The sequence below is a fragment of the Cololabis saira genome, chromosome 13 (genome assembly GCF_033807715.1).
Source record: "Cololabis saira isolate AMF1-May2022 chromosome 13, fColSai1.1, whole genome shotgun sequence".
In the NCBI taxonomy this organism is placed as follows: domain Eukaryota; kingdom Metazoa; phylum Chordata; class Actinopteri; order Beloniformes; family Belonidae; genus Cololabis; species Cololabis saira.
Window position 1 is genome coordinate 4,165,142 of NC_084599.1, and position 16,657 is coordinate 4,181,798.

General features: G+C 44.5%; 1 protein-coding gene across 1 annotated transcript in view; it reads right to left on the reverse strand.

The window, feature by feature from the left end:
• The window catches only part of LOC133457977 (desmoglein-2-like protein), a 36,184-nt gene extending 19,923 nt beyond the window's left edge, over positions 1-16,261 (reverse strand). Inside the window, exons 1-3 of the mRNA XM_061737394.1 lie at positions 16,115-16,261; positions 8,692-8,817; positions 6,840-6,995 (exon numbers count right to left, since the gene is read on the reverse strand). Coding sequence (XP_061593378.1) covers positions 6,840-6,995; positions 8,692-8,817; positions 16,115-16,180 — 348 coding nt within the window. The 5' untranslated portion in view covers positions 16,181-16,261. The remainder of the gene's footprint in view (positions 1-6,839; positions 6,996-8,691; positions 8,818-16,114) is intronic.
• Between the last annotated feature and the right edge of the window lie 396 nt (positions 16,262-16,657).

The window sequence follows — 16,657 nt, forward strand, 5'->3', positions numbered from 1 at the left end:
CCGGTAACGTGCACAGTACTCTTCACGGTCACGTTTATCCGTAGCAGGGACAGGAAGTTATGTAGATGTGCTGAAGACACATCCCAAACATAAGCCAACAAGTTTAATCTAGACCAGTCGTGCAATTTTACGGTCTTTCTTCAAACTTATTTCTCATCCGGAGTTGGTTCCAGGCACTCCAAAGATACCTGAAGAAACCGTCGTCTACCTGCCTCAGCAAGCCCTTGATGAGCTTCACCCTGAGAGGATAATTTTCTTTCATTTCTGGAGGGTTTAGAGCTTGAGGACTGCAGAAGTCGGGATGTGGATCTGGTTTGAAATGAAAAAGAACCTAACTGGAAATGCAACACCGAGGTTTGTAAGGTGGACCCGAGCAGCCTCTTCAGATAATAGATGCAGGTGTTTCCTGATGTGAGCACAGGTGTTGGTCCAGGACTGACCCGGGTTGATGAAGTGTGGCAGGGAAGCTACAGCTCCTGGGAGGTTGGAGAGTCTGGGTGACTGGGGTCAGGGAAGAGGAACGTGTAGCGTCACTCCCATACTTCACTCTGCTGGTGCTCCTAGCTTCTTATGGCGCTTTTCCACTAGTACCTACTCAGCCTGACTCGACTCGCCTTGTCCTCGTTTCTTTTCAACACCCAGATCAGAAGTAGGAGGTTGGAGTGAAGCTGCTGTGACGTATTTGATTGTGTATCTAAACGAAGAAGACAACAACACTAAAGATGTAGAACCTGGAGGAGATGATAGATGTGCTGCTGGGTCTGTGGCTTGTGTTTGATATCAAGTTATAAAATGAGGTTTTTAGGAGGTCTTTCACCTCCTACCAGGCCATTGCCTTAAATAAGAATGTATTCTTAGCAATTCTTGCCTGGTAAAATAAAGGTTTACATGAGAGTGAGAGAAGATTCAAGTGGCAACGCTTTTTTTTGTCTCGTGCTGCTGAAAAGTCAACTGGAGCCGTGAGCAGCTATGAAGAGACAGAGCTCCTGGTAGATCTGGTCGTTCCTTATCGTCCATCTACATCCCTTTTTAATTCTCTCCTCAGCACCAGGTTTATGAACATCTTCACCTCAGAGCTGGATCACCAAACAGACTTCTACTGCCATTGCTGGCCAATCGGTGGCCTGTAGTGTGATGATGTCAGATACAGCCGACTCAGCAGCTTAGAACCTCGGCAGAATAGATACAGAAAAAGTCAAATCCACTCGGCAAGCCTCCACCTCCCTAGTGGAAAAGCGCAAAACCGGGGCGAGGCGAGTCGCGCTGAGTAGGTACTAGTGGAAAAACGCCATGGAGATCTCCATGCCCCCCCCCCCCCCCCCCCCCCCCCCCGGAGACCCCGGGGATGTTGTGGTTCAGCAGATCCTTAATCCCGTGTTTCTCTGAAAACGTGTCCATTCTGTCTGTCCTGGTGAGAATGGAAGTCCACACAAACTAGATGATCTCTGTCACGCCCTCATTCGACACATTCGGGTCGTCTCCATTAAAGTTGCTTTCGTCAACGAAAATTATAACTAAATATCGTGGTCAACAAACCTTTATCACCTGAGGAAAACAAGACGAGACGCAACGAAAATGCTGGTTATGTGATGATAATAATAGTTGAATATATAATGCAATATCGTAGAGGAATAAAAACCAGACTAAAATGTAGATTACAAAATAAAAACTTGTTGAACAAAACGAGACGAGAAGAACTGTTCTAATAAAGATTAGTCTAGATGGAAAGGGGGGTCCACGCGCACCCCCCGGATTTTTTTATGCCACCTGATTTTTTTGAATCCTTTAAATGTCTAGTTTCAGAATTTGGTCAGTGCCAAGATCAACTAATGTCTGAAAGGCTTCGTTTTCACACTTAATTGCATCTAACTCCAGACCAGAAAATTTAAATTTGAGATTGGCAAAGTAGCATATCCTATCATACATAAAAGCCACAGAGACTAATAAACACGTTTATTTTAGCTGCAACCACCGAGCAACGACCAAAACAACCTAGCAACCACCTAGCAACCACTTTTAAGACCCTAACTACCCTAGCAACCACCCTAGCAACCACCCTAGCAACCACACCTAAAATAACTTAAAACCTCCTTAGTCTAGAAGGAAAATGGGTTTCAAGGGTAACCCCTATTATTTATGTCATCTACTTTTTGTTATCATCAAAGTGTCTTCTTTCAGAATTTGTCAGGTGCCAACCTGAAATCATCTCCCAAAGGCTTTATTTTTTATCCTTGTACTGCGAACCCCGACCAGAAAACTCTAAACACCGACATAGTATGTGGTGCAACTTTTGTCCTAAACAACTTACAGAGACAAATTAATACATTTTCCAAGCCAACTCTGATAGGCCATCACGTAGCAACCACCTTTAAGACCCTAGCAACCACCCTAGCAACCACCCTAGCAACCGCCTCTGTAAGTTGTTTAGGACAAAAGTTACACCACATTGTAGAGACAAATTAATATATTTACCCAGGCAACTCTGTTAAAATGAACACAATAAAATAATTGTTTATTACATTTGACTACACACTGACTGTTTAAAACAAAAATCGTAAATAAAAAGGCAAAAAATGTGTGTAGGATGCAGTTAACTTGTGACTAATCGTCAAATTCGCCATCACTGAGGAGATCTTCTATCTCTATTTCTTCCATTTCTAAGTCTTCATCATTCTTATACTCGTTGTCCTCTTCATCACCAGATATGTTGTTGTTGACAGCATCGGCTCCCATGTCAAGAGCCGCCTGCTCTTCCACCTCAGCTCTTTGAGCCAGTAACTCGACAAGAGTAGGAGGGAGGATGGGTCCCATTGTCCATATGGGTTCCAGTACCTCTTCGTCTGTTTTCTCCCAGCCCATGCCCGGGTCATATGCTTTTGGGCTTTCCATTATTGCCTCGGCTGCTCTCTTATAGCATGCCACCCTGTAGTTAGCCCGTTGCACATGGGGGATGAGACAGGCTTTGGGAGGAGGCAGGCGTTCAAGGTCTACTTTCGACCTAGAGTCCAGGACCTTCTCGCTACCAACCATCTTCCTCAGCATCTTCGCTCGTGCTGCATCAACCGATGTTATTTGTGGTTGGCCATACATAATGCAAACATATAACTCATTCTTCAACTTATTTCTCACCTGTTTGCTGCGATAGAGGTGACGAAGTGTGGCACAAAGTAGTATGTGCTTCGGCAGTTTCCACTGGCTGCTAGTTGCTGCTCGGCACACATCTTGAGCTATAGAATAGACAAGCCTCTGTGTCTTTTCACACTCATCTTCTCCTAGTGACCCAGTCACCACTGATCTCAGGAATTGGACTAGAGGCTCTGGCAACAGCTCATCCAGCTTCACAGCATCCAGTTCCTGTGCTGTTGGGGGCCATGGTAGTTCCTTTGATTCTTTGAATCCCTTGATGATGTGAGAATGCAGGGTAAGTGCTGCTTCTTGCAGTTGGTCAGCTGTCCCAAGTTTATAGGCACATACTACAGCTTCATCTACTGTGATGCTCGAACTGTATATGAGGGTAATCTCAATACAGCCATGTTGTGGCACCTTGGAGAATGTGAGGTCACATGAGATGTCTTTGTCTTTTTGCAGTCGTTTTGCCAATTTCTCACTGCGGTATTTGGGATTAGGGAAACCTTCACTTTCCAATGTCTCGATGTACATCTTGCAGAGGTATCTTAGCTGGACAACCTCTTTGCCCCTACAAGTACAAGGGCAAGTTTGAAGAGCTTACTAAGTTTCAGACAAGTACAAGTACAAGGGCAAGTTTGAAGAGCTTACTAAGTTTCAGAGTTGGAAACACAAGGAGCCTGCCTGGAAAGTTGTTGAACCCAGGGCACAGGAATTGAAGAAGGATGCACTTTATCGCAAAGTGCAGGGCAAGGACCTCTTTGCGATGGAAGCAAAGTATCATCAGTCATGCAGGAACCTCTTCAACACAGTTTGGCGAAACCATTTACGAGGAAAGCAGAGAGATGAGAAGGCAGCAGACAACATCGACAGCCTGGAGGCCCAGAAGATGGCAGCACATAACAAATCCTATGGTGTGGTAAAAGACTACATTCTTACCAATGTGATCAGAGGCAAAGAGGTTGTCCAGCTAAGATACCTCTGCAAGATGTACATCGAGACATTGGAAAGTGAAGGTTTCCCTAATCCCAAATACCGCAGTGAGAAATTGGCAAAACGACTGCAAAAAGACAAAGACATCTCATGTGACCTCACATTCTCCAAGGTGCCACAACATGGCTGTATTGAGATTACCCTCATATACAGTTCGAGCATCACAGTAGATGAAGCTGTAGTATGTGCCTACAAACTTGGGACAGCTGACCAACTGCAAGAAGCAGCACTTACCCTGCATTCTCACATCATCAAGGGATTCAAAGAATCAAAGGAACTACCATGGCCCCCAACAGCACAGGAACTGGATGCTGTGAAGCTGGATGAGCTGTTGCCAGAGCCTCTAGTCCAATTCCTGAGATCAGTGGTGACTGGGTCACTAGGAGAAGATGAGTGTGAAAAGACACAGAGGCTTGTCTATTCTATAGCTCAAGATGTGTGCCGAGCAGCAACTAGCAGCCAGTGGAAACTGCCGAAGCACATACTACTTTGTGCCACACTTCGTCACCTCTATCGCAGCAAACAGGTGAGAAATAAGTTGAAGAATGAGTTATATGTTTGCATTATGTATGGCCAACCACGAATAACATCGGTTGATGCAGCACGAGCGAAGATACTGAGGAAGATGGTTGGTAGCGAGAAGGTCCTGGACTCTAGGTCGAAAGTAGACCTCGAACGCCTGCCTCCTCCCAAAGCCTGTCTCATCCCCCATGTGCAACGGGCTAACTACAGGGTGGCATGCTATAAGAGAGCAGCCGAGGCAATAATGGAAAGCCCAAAAGCATATGACCCGGGCATGGGCTGGGAGAAAACAGACGAAGAGGTACTGGAACCCATATGGACAATGGGACCCATCCTCCCTCCTACTCTTGTCGAGTTACTGGCTCAAAAAGCTGAGGTGGAAGAGCAGGCGGCTCTTGACATGGGAGCCGATGCTGTCAACAACAACATATCTGGTGATGAAGAGGACAACGAGTATAAGAATGATGAAGACTTAGAAATGGAAGAAATAGAGATAGAAGATCTCCTCAGTGATGGCGAATTTGACGATTAGTCACAAGTTAACTGCATCCTACACACATTTTTTGCCTTTTTATTTACGATTTTTGTTTTAAACAGTCAGTGTGTAGTCAAATGTAATAAACAATTATTTTATTGTGTTCATTTTAACAGAGTTGCCTGGGTAAATATATTAATTTGTCTCTACAATGTGGTGTAACTTTTGTCCTAAACAACTTACAGAGGCGGTTGCTAGGGTGGTTGCTAGGGTGGTTGCTAGGGTCTTAAAGGTGGTTGCTACGTGATGGCCTATCAGAGTTGGCTTGGAAAATGTATTAATTTGTCTCTGTAAGTTGTTAAGGACAAAAGTTGCACCACATACTATGTCGGTGTTTAGAGTTTTCTGGTCGGGGTTCGCAGTACAAGGATAAAAAAAAAAAGCCTTTGGGAGATGATTTCAGGTTGGCACCTGACAAATTCTGAAAGAAGACACTTTGATGATAACAAAAAGTAGATGACATAAATAATAGGGGTTACCCTTGAAACCCATTTTCCTTCTAGACTAAGGAGGTTTTAAGTTATTTTAGGTGTGGTTGCTAGGGTGGTTGCTAGGGTGGTTGCTAGGGTAGTTAGGGTCTTAAAAGTGGTTGCTAGGTGGTTGCTAGGTTGTTTTGGTCGTTGCTCGGTGGTTGCAGCAAAAATAAATGTGTTTATTAGTCTCTGTGGCTTGTATGTATGATAGGATATGCTACTTTGCCAATCTCAAATTTAAATTTTCTGGTCTGGAGTTAGATGCAATTAAGTGTGAAAACGAAGCCTTTCAGACATTAGTTGATCTTGGCACTGACCAAATTCTGAAACTAGACATTTAAAGGATTAAAAAAAATCAGGTGGCATAAAAAAATCCGGGGGGTGCGCGTGGACCCCCCTTTCCATCTAGACTAGATCCTTAATATCCATGTTTTCAGTAGTTTCCTCTGGTTTAGTTCTGCTGCTGGGTGACGTCACGTCCTCAATCCCAGTGCAGCCACAAAATCTCAGGAAAAAATAAATATGTTGTAAACTCAAATGAGAGTCTTCTATATCTGGAATTAATGTATTCTTGAGTCTATTAAGGAACAATAATATAATAATAAGATAACCTTGTTGGAATTGTAAAATGGGTTTAGCTAAATACAATCTTTGACTAAAACTAGACTAAAATGGTCCTGCACAATTCTGACTAAAATAAGAATAAAAGGCTCAAACTTTTAGTCTACTGAAACTTGACACGACTAAAAGGAGAATGAATGTGACTAAAACAAATAAAAACTCAAATGATAGCTCGCTCCAAAGACTAGAGTAAAACTAAAATTGAAATAAGCTGACAAAAACAACATTAGTCTCCATGTGGTTCACATGATGATCTCTAGCCTCCTTTCCAGAGGCTGCAGCTTCCAGTGACCCTATGCTGCCGTAGGGGTTAGATGGTGATCATGATGTTTTCAGTTAACACATAAATCAGATTTGGTCTTAAATCAGGAGAAAAACAGTTTTTGATCAAATACGTCGCGTGAACGGAATGGAGACGAGTGAAAAAAAATTGAAAATGTAAAGAAAAGATGCAAAAGGACACCTGAGCTTTTGAGCTTAGACATCTGTAACGTGGGTTTCCACCACCACAGTCTACAACATACAGAAAAAAACTGCTCAAAGCTAGACGTTGACTTTGAAGGACTCACCTCATAGACGGAGCATATTTCTCGGTCCAGAAGGCCATTGATGCGCACAAGTCCGGTGTTATGATCCACCCTAAAAAGGTTGTAGGGTTCTCTGTCAGCTCCTGGTCCAGTGAGGTAGTACTCCACCGGGTCTAGGTCATCTTTATCGGAGCGAATCTGGAAACAGAACCGAGTCGAGAATGTCAAGAAACACTGTTATTTATTATAGTTTGGTCTGTTTTGTTTCTATGGCATCATAGATGTCATCCACGTTCCACGTGTCCATCCATCCATCTTCTTCCACTCCTCCGTCCACGGGCCACAGTGGCAGCAGAATGGCACGAGGGAGCCGGTGAAAATCCTTTCTCCAGATCCACTAAGCATATGTGGAATGGTTGGGCTAAGTCCCATAAAACCTCGAGCACCCTGCGGAGGGTATAAAGCTGGTCCAGTGTTCCACGACCGGGACGAAAACCACATTGTTCCTCCTGAATCCGAGGTTCAACTATCGGCCATATTCTCCTCTCCAGTACCCTGGCGTAGACTTTCCCGGGGAGGCTGAGAAGTGTGATCCCCCTATAGTTGGAACACACTCTCCGGTCCCCCTTTTTAAACAGAGGGACCACCACCCCGGTTTGCCACCCCAGCGGTACTGTCCCCTTCCTCCATGCGATGTCGCAGAGGCGTGTCAACCAAGACAGCCCTACGACATCCAGAGACTTGAGGTACTCAGGGCGAATCTCATCCACCCCCGGTGCCACTGAGGAGCTTATGAACCACCTCAGTGACCTCGGCTTGGGTGATGGATGAGCACACCCCAGAGTCCCCACTCTCTGCTTCCTCAGTGGAAGGCATGTCAGTCGGGTTGAGGAGATCGTCAAAGTATTCCTTCCACCGTCCGACAATGTCCCCAGTCGAGGTCAACAGCTCCCCACCAGCACCATAAACGGTGTTGGCAGAGTACTGCTTCTCCTTTCAAAGGAGCAGGATGGTTTGCCAGAATTTCTTTGAGGTTGACCAAAAGTCTTCCTCCATGGCCTCCCCGAACTCCTCCCAGACCTGAGTTTTTGCCTCCAGGACTGCCCGAGCTGCGGCTCGCTTGGCCTGTTCGTACCCATCTACTGCGTCAGGAGTCCCACAGGCTAAAAGCCCGGTAGGACTCCTTCTTCAGTCTGACAGCATAACCTTACTTCCTGTTCCCACCACCGGGTTTGGGGGTTGCTGCCACGACAGTGTTGTGCAACAAAGGGAGTGCTGGTACTCCGCGCTGCTGTTCGGCCCGTAGGCGCAAACAACAGTGAGAGACCTTTCCCCGACCCGAAGGCGCAGGGAAGCGACCCTCTCGTTCACCGGGGTGAACTCCAACACATGGCGGCTGAGCTGAGGGGCTATAACCAAGCCCACACCAGCCCGCCGCCTCTCACCCTGGGCAACTCCAGGCTGAGAGTCTGCATGCGTCACATGTTTAAATTGATTATCACGTAACTGATGTGCGGTAACTTTGAACATGCTGCAGGCAGAGGAACCCTACTCTGACCAAGCAGCTACAGACTTCATCAGAGCTGTGACAAACAAACCGGTCACAGTTTTACCACTGGGACATGTGTACATGTTCTCACACAGTTATTTTTCTGGAGGCGGTTTTGTTTGGCTCCACCGCACAAATAAAAAGCATCTCCTTGGAGGTATGCTTCCACTCAACGCCCCGGGTGAAGCTCTCTGCTATAATTGCGTCAACTGTCAATCAACTGGTATCTAGTGACAACCGGTTTTGTCCCTCCAGGGGGTTACGTGAATATGAAGAAACACTCTTTTTTCAGATGGTTACGGTTAAATCAGATGCTTTAGAACTGGAAGTCAAGTTAATCCTGACCTTGGCAATGAAGTTCAGGTGGCTGTAGTCGGTGTTCTCCATCAACTTGGTTGGAGGAAGGATCCATTCTCTTCTCGCCCTGCTCAACACCTTTGTCCGCTCCTCCTCAGCTTCAGCGGGATTTGTCTGAAAACATCAAGCAGATTGTAGTGAGCCCCCCTCACCTGCTCAGGCAATGGACGGGTCTTCACCCAAGAACTATGGCTGCAGGGACGGTGGCGTCCACACACAGGACACGTGTGGACTTTGATGGGCTGCCTTCCGGCCGTCTCTCTCTTGACAGAACTTTTGTTGTGATGACCTGGTTCTATTGTTCGTTGAGCAGACATAAATATACAGCTCAAACATGGTGGTGTGCTGTGTTAAGACTTTGGGAGCCTATAATTACTGGTTTTTCATCACGCATTCAAAACACAATCTTCCTTTTGTACGTTGGTGATCATAAACATAACAACTACTTATAGTACAACATGTACTTTGTTTGCATCTTGCATGACGACATGCTTCTCATATTTCACCCACATTCCTCTCAATCAGTTGGCCAAATACTGCTCAAAACCTTGGATCAACAAGTCCTCACTGGAAAGCTAACAGTAGCATTCAGTAGCAGTGGCGGCTGGTGATAAAACATTTTGGGGGGGGCGCACTGGCGAGTGGGGATTACAACACAACTACAAACTCTACTTGAACATACATTTTTGTGTTATTTTTTATTACATATCACTACGTATAATACATAGAACTGGACATATACATATACATATACATATACATATACATATACATATACATATACACATACATATACACATACATATAATACATATACATGTAGCATATTTTACATAAACCTATTAAAAAAATTTCAAGTAACAAAATAACATATTTGAAATCTGAAAAATAGATTTTGTTCAGTTATTATATAGAGATATTGACAGATATTGTCTGAAAAATGGTTCAAATATGTTATTTTGTTATTTGAAAAATTAAAAATATGTTTGGTTGATGAGAAAATATGTTTCTCTATTTTTCTTATTTTTGTGAGGGGGGATATATATTGTTTTTCGGCACTACCTTCTTCTCTATAGCTGATACAACATGAATTACTCCTATGTGGGATCAATAAAGTTCTTATTTTTGGCATCTCAGAAAATTAAATATATTATATTTGGTGCCTAACTGTTTCCCAAGTATATTAGTGCGTGTATGAATGAATACACGAGCACCGGCTCAGGAGGAACAATTTAAAACTCATTTCTAAGAATGTCTCAAAGTCTGGTTTCAGGAGGATTAATCATACTTTTCGTAGATGTCATCCAAGTTCCATGTGCTTTTTTCCTAGTTTTAAGAATTACTACTCAGATGATTGGGTCTCGAATGGTGCCGTTAAAGTGGACCAGTTACAGTCGCTCTGACAAAGTGGGACTTTCTCCGTCGCCTCTTTAAAAATGTTTAACTGCGTTTTTTTAATCCATTTAAACTGTGGTTCTTTAAATATTTTCTGGCAGTGATTTGGATGCTGTTCTGCTTAGAAGACATCTATTAGTAATTCTGGTACTTTTTCAACAATTGCTAGGATGGGTAGCCATGGCAACGGAAAGTTGGAGGCAGCTAATCTGCTTTCCAAAGACCAGATAATGATCAGGAAAAAAGTCCTTAAACGCAGGTGAGTGGAAGAGGCGAGATCAAGGATGTGGAACACGAGAACAATGGAGTCACCTAGAAGAAGTTCTGACCAGTTCTCTTCCCTCACTCATCATGTCCCCGGTGGATGGATGAGGGTGGAGTGGTAATGGGAGGAAACAGAAGGGTTGCGATTTTTTAAGATGTTGCTTTAGAAACATATAGAGGGAATGTGCATGACGTCACAGATGCGACTTCACAGCGGGTTACGCCCACTGAGTGGCAGAAAGACTGAGTGTCAGCGTAAACTTTCAGTTTGAGCAACTGGAAAACATCTAAAATGGGAAAGAGCTGTTGTGCGATCGACGGTACTCATAGATTTAGCAAGAAATCGGAGTTATCGTTTTACAGACTGCTGAAAAATAAGCTTAAGAGAGACAAATGGATGGCTGCAATTCACAGAAACAACTGGATTCCAGACACCGAAACGTGGATTTGAGGTTCCCATTTTGTATCAGGTAATGTTGGATTTTTGGGTAGCTAATGTTAAACGGTCAAATCATAAAGTTCGATGTCCTCATCACTTTAATTTTTTTTTTTTTTTTTTTTTTTTTTTTTTTTTTTTTTTTTTAAGATTTTTTTGGGCTCTAGTGGCCCTTTATTGAAGTTGCAGACTGGAAATGGATAGAGAGAGAGAATGGGGATGACATGCAGCATAGGTGCGCAGGCCGGGATTCGAACCTGCGACCGCTGCAGGAGGAGGACTGTAGCCTCAGTATATGAGCCGCTGCCTAACCCACTGCGCCACCGAGCGGCCCATCACTTTAATTTCTACAACAAATCCTGCCTTGAAGTCGGACCAAGCGTCAAGACTTTTGTAAGCCTTCAAGCTTTGCTTCGAGTATTTCCCCGGCGTGGAAATTAAGTAATAATAATAATAATAATAATAATAATATTAACTTATACTTATATAGCGCCTTTCATGATACCCAAGGTCACTTAACAAAGGGGGGGCAAACAAACAAAACAAAACAAAAACAGGGGGAGGGACCTTAACCTATTCAGGGAAGGACAAGGAGAAGAGGTGAGTGATGAGGTTTGAAACTGTGGAGAGTGGGGGAATGGTGGATTTCAGGGAGGAGAGAGTTCCAGAGGGCGGGGGCAGCCACGCTGAAAGTCTCCAAAGGTTTTTAAACGGGTACGGGGGATGGAGAGGAGTCTGACATCAGAAGACCTCAGGTTCCTGGGTGGAGTGTATTGATGGAGGAGGTCAGACAAGTATTGGGGGGTCAGAGAATGGAGGGATCTGTAGGTGAGAAGGAGAATTTTGTACCGTATTCAAAACTTATCCGGGAGCCAATGGAGGTGGATGAAGGTGGGGATGATGTGCTGCCAGGGCTTGGTGTGGGTGAGAACAGAGCCGCCTTGGAGATTTGCGAGGCCCTGTGCGAAATGGCCGGGGGGGGGGGTCCTCGCGCGTGAGTGGAACGAAATTTTTGGGTTTTTCGGGTCTATATGCGCAATTTTAACTCTCCAATTAGCAAAGTACTAGATACCTTCCCCTGCCTCATCATCATTTGGCTTGCCTCGACGCGGGGCCCCGCGTCTGCTTGAGACCTGGTCGGATCAATGATTTTTGTAACAAATTTATCAAACGAGCCTTTCAGAGAGGCATCAAACTCTTCCATTTTCTTTTGTTTTTTTCTTTTTTCATTCCCTGATGGAAATTTCCTGATTCTGTCTCGTTCTCTCGACATTGTGTGACAGTTTGTTCCAACTCCACCGTCTGGATCAGAGCAGCTTGTGTCTGCGCTTGGTCTGATCAGTTGTGTTGAACAACAGACATCATTGCACATATATTTATTGATATGGACAGACTAGTACACATTTAGGTCTGTAATCGAACGTGACTGTTTATATTTATAAGGGAAAGAAGGAAAAAAAAAAAAAAACGGCCTTGGGGTGCGAGGCCCCGTGCGGTCGCACGGTTCACACACCCCTTGCAGCGGCCCTGGGTGAGAACCCTGGCAGCTGAGTTCTGCACGTACTGGAGTCTGTCCAGGGTTTTACTGGGAACCCCGAACAGGACTCCATTGCAATAGTCCAGTCGGGAGGTGATGAACGCATGGATGAGCGTCTCTGCCACGGAGTCAGAGAGTGAGGGGCGGAGACGGGAGGTATTCCCAAGGTGATAAACAGCTGTTTTAGTGATGGATTTGACATGGGACTGGAGAGAAAGGGTGGAGTCGAGGATAACTCCCTCAGAGGATGGGGTGATGGAGCAGCCGTCCACATTGACGAGGAGATCTCCAACCTTCCAGAGCAGTGGCTTGGGGGCCACAACCATGAGCTCAGTCTTGTCACTGTTGAGTTTGAGTAGGTTGGTTGACATCAAGGATTTTACTTTAACTATCGCTAACTAACTAACTAACTTTAACTATCGCCTGATCAGTTGGTACCAGGCTAGTCAGAGTGCAAAAAAAACACTGGAAGATTGTACAAACAGCCAATTAAAGTTATGGATGAAAAGCCTACAGGCCTCACCACTGTACAATTTAAAAAAAATACAGTCTTTTAAACTCCGACGGTCTTCACACATCTGCAGATTTAAATTTGATTTATAAAGTACTGCATGATTTGGCCCCAGAGTTCATCAGCCAAAGAAACAGCTGTGAGCGTGTCACTCGTCACTCGAGGTTCTGTCAGACAGGGATGGCAGAAACCTCACGAGGAAGACGAGGAAGAGGAGCCGTGGTGGTGGCTGGTACTGTGGAGTAGAGGGCTGCATTGGGGTTGGGTCCTGCCGGAACCCGCGGGACCCAACGCAATCTGGTGGGAGCGGGAGGTTTGAACTTTGCTGCGGGCGGCTAAAAAAAACACTGCAGGATCAGGATGTAGTCTAGCGACAAGATGGAAATCAATGAGGTGGAAAAACAAGGTCTTTACAAGACAAAGATAAAGCAAGGCCAGTCAGATATTTGGAGAAACTGTGTTTAGTGTCTGTGGAGCATCTTGGAAGAGACGAGGGATTGGAACCAGCAGTCAGTCAGCAGCATTCTCTTCCTCCACAGATATGTAATGGCCAAGTGATTCATTTATTAAATTAATTTGTTTCATTCATTAACTTTGTTTATTTCATGTTATTTATTAATGTTATTTGAGCCACTCACAGCTACTCACGTTGCTATAACCTCAATCACATAATTGATACGTGTACAAAAGGTGAAATATCTTGTGGATGACGATGACGGATTTGTATCTAACTTTCTATCAGGTGACCTTTAAACTGTCAATTATCCATCAAGCTCCACAATTAGGGATGCTGTGATCCAACTTTTTCACTTGCGATCTGATACCGATACCAGCGCATATTTCCCACATTAGTCACTTCTGACAGGGGCTGGTCATCAAGCACAATAAACTGCGCAATCTTTTCTGCAGACCGCTCTGCCCTGAGCTCGGCTGTACGCAAGAGCAGACTGCCGTGGCGTTTGCGCCTGCCTGACTGCCCGAATTGAAAATTTTTTATTTCCCCGTGCCGCGCTGTGACGCGGCGGTGGGCGCGGCGCAAACCGCGCTCTATGTGAAAGCAGCTCTGCCTTTCATGTTTTTTCATCCTTTACTTTAAAGTATTGCCACACCGCTGACATTTTATGCTCTCACTCTCCCGGTTGTTGTTATCACTGAGCTCCCCCTCCCCTCTCCTTTCTTCCTCGCGTGAGAAGCAAGTGCTGGAAGGAAAAACTGAAGCATATTATTTGAATGTAGTGCTAGTATCGCAGTGCTGGTATTGCAGTTTTCCCCTGCACTGCGATCTGATCATGTTTTTTGGCTGGATCGCAGCATATTTTCGATCCGCAGATCGGATCGCAGCATCCCTATCCACAATGATCATGTTATCATTAAATCAGATACATTTGTCAGGGACATTCCTCTTACGGGACGGGAGAAGACACAACATCAATGCATCTCTATTATTGTGCGGCATGAATTCTCAGAGTTTTGCGGGAGCGGGCGGGAGTGGGTATAAACACTGCAGGTGCGGGCGGTAATGGTCAGAAATACAGCGGGATGAATAAACAGTCCCGCGCAGGGCTCTACTGTGGAGTCCTACCAAAGACCAGAGAATGCGGGTGTGAAACAGCTCAGGGGCAATGATCACAGCTGCACCAAACAAGACAACCCCAGCACTTTAAACACTCGCCTTACTCTTGCACACACACACAAAAGCTCATAAAAGCTCTCTCTCTTTGCATTTTCTTCTTTAAAATTGACAGTTTAACCGGTGGTGTGAAAGGTTGACAAGTTAAAAACAAAAGAAGCAAGGAAACAAACAAATAAAGCATGTAAGGAACCTTCAGGCCAACAAATGTTGGATACGTTGAAGTTCTTCCATGCTTGTTGAAAGCTCTTTACAACTGCTTTTCCACAGTACCGGTAAATACCGTAGAGCAGTTATCCCACATACAGTACAGACCAAAGGTTTGGACACACGTCCCCATTTGTTTGAATGAGAAGGTGTGTCCAAACTTTTGGTCTGTACTGTATGTGAAGACCGTATCACATTTCCAATAGTTACACAACCTGAACAAGCTTCTCCGTTGTACTACATCCACATTTACAGTCCTCTAAATCAGTGTCTCCCAACCTGGGGTCCGGGCCCCCCCTGGGGGGGCGCCTGCGATCTCTGGGGGGGCGCGAAACTTTGTCTGCTTTGAGGATATGCAGTTGTAAAAATTATATTTGCGCATGTTAAATAAATAAAAAATCATAATAACACACCTAATTGAATACTGTAATCCAAGTCTGTATAAACCCACGTAGTATTTTAAAATGACCAAAATATATGTCTAAGTTATTGAGCAGGATAAAAACGTATTCACTTTTTTTTTTTATAAAAACTTATTATTATTAATATTATCATTATTCAACATTTAATCATACTACTACTCCGACAGGTTGTTAAAGGAAAAATTGTAAACCTTTTTCTCTCATATTAAAAGAGACATTTTTCAGAAATTATTTTATGTCTTTGCAATTATTTTCTGTGCGTATTTTATACATTGGTGACACAAAATGAAGGTGAGAAACACAAAGTCATATGTATACAGGGTAAACCAAAGAGAAACGTATCAAAAAAACATAATTAATGTTCACCTTTTCAATTAAAGGTTTGTAACGAATCACTTTACTCTTTTGCTGCTAGTACGTACGGGTCGGGGGGCTGGTCTTAGACACAAGTAGGGGGGGAACAAGGAAAAAAGGTTGGGAACCACTGCTCTAAATAGCACTTCAATCTATGGCGTCTAAACAGAAAACAAGGCGACTTTACTTCTTTTTTTTAATGGGTTACAGCAGCACAAACTGTAGCTGCAGAGCAGAAATGTAAAAACCTTCCCCGTCTGCATGTTCAATATTCAATAACAATAAATCATTCAGCTCTCTTGCCTTTCCTTTTTAATCTTGACCAGACTGATTAAATTGCTTTTCATCATATTTTTCATTTACACACACTGGAGCACACTGCGGGGTCGAGGTGTGTGTGTGTGTGTGTGGGGGGAGGGGTTGGGGTCAACTCTACAACAACAACACAACACCTATGTGGGAGTACTAGCCAAGTACCAGTAGTAGACCGACAAAAATGCATTCAAATGTTAATTTTCATGATCAAGTTACATGATGAAAGTTGATGAAAGTCATCCCTGTTCTATAAGGTCTATGCTCTGAATGGATTGCTCCACTGCCGGCGCGTCATCTAGACCTTCTGGAAGTGGAACTAGCCTTCAGGGCCAGTACTCACCAGGAGCAGCATTGGCAGGAGCAGCAGGGTCAGCAGGGTCAGCTCTGGGAGCGAGCGCGGAGCCATGGGGGCGGCGGCGCGGCGGTGGACCGGAGCTTCTAGGGTCTTCCGTCTGGGAGCCCAGGGCTGGATACAAGCCTTGGCAAGCCTGTTCTGAAGCTGTTCTTTCTCCCTCCAAAGCATATGTAATTTGAATACAGCTGCACACCACTCCTACCTCCCAACCCCAGCTACCCCCTCCTCCTGTTTCCGTCGGTCTTATGTACAGCCTTTCACATACCGTCATGCCTCTCACAGGTGTGTCTGCTGTGCCGTCTAGATAGGTAGCTAAGGCCCTCAGGGTCTGACCTATGTTACGTATCTAGGGAACGTTACACATCTACATTACATATTACATTACATATATAGGGAACGCTCAAAGAGATACAGCACAGACCAAAAGTCTAGACAGGCTTCCCCATTTGTTTGAATGAGAAGGTGTGTCTAAACTTTTGGTCTGTACTGTACGTACAGCACAGGCCAGAAGAAAACTGACATTGTCCA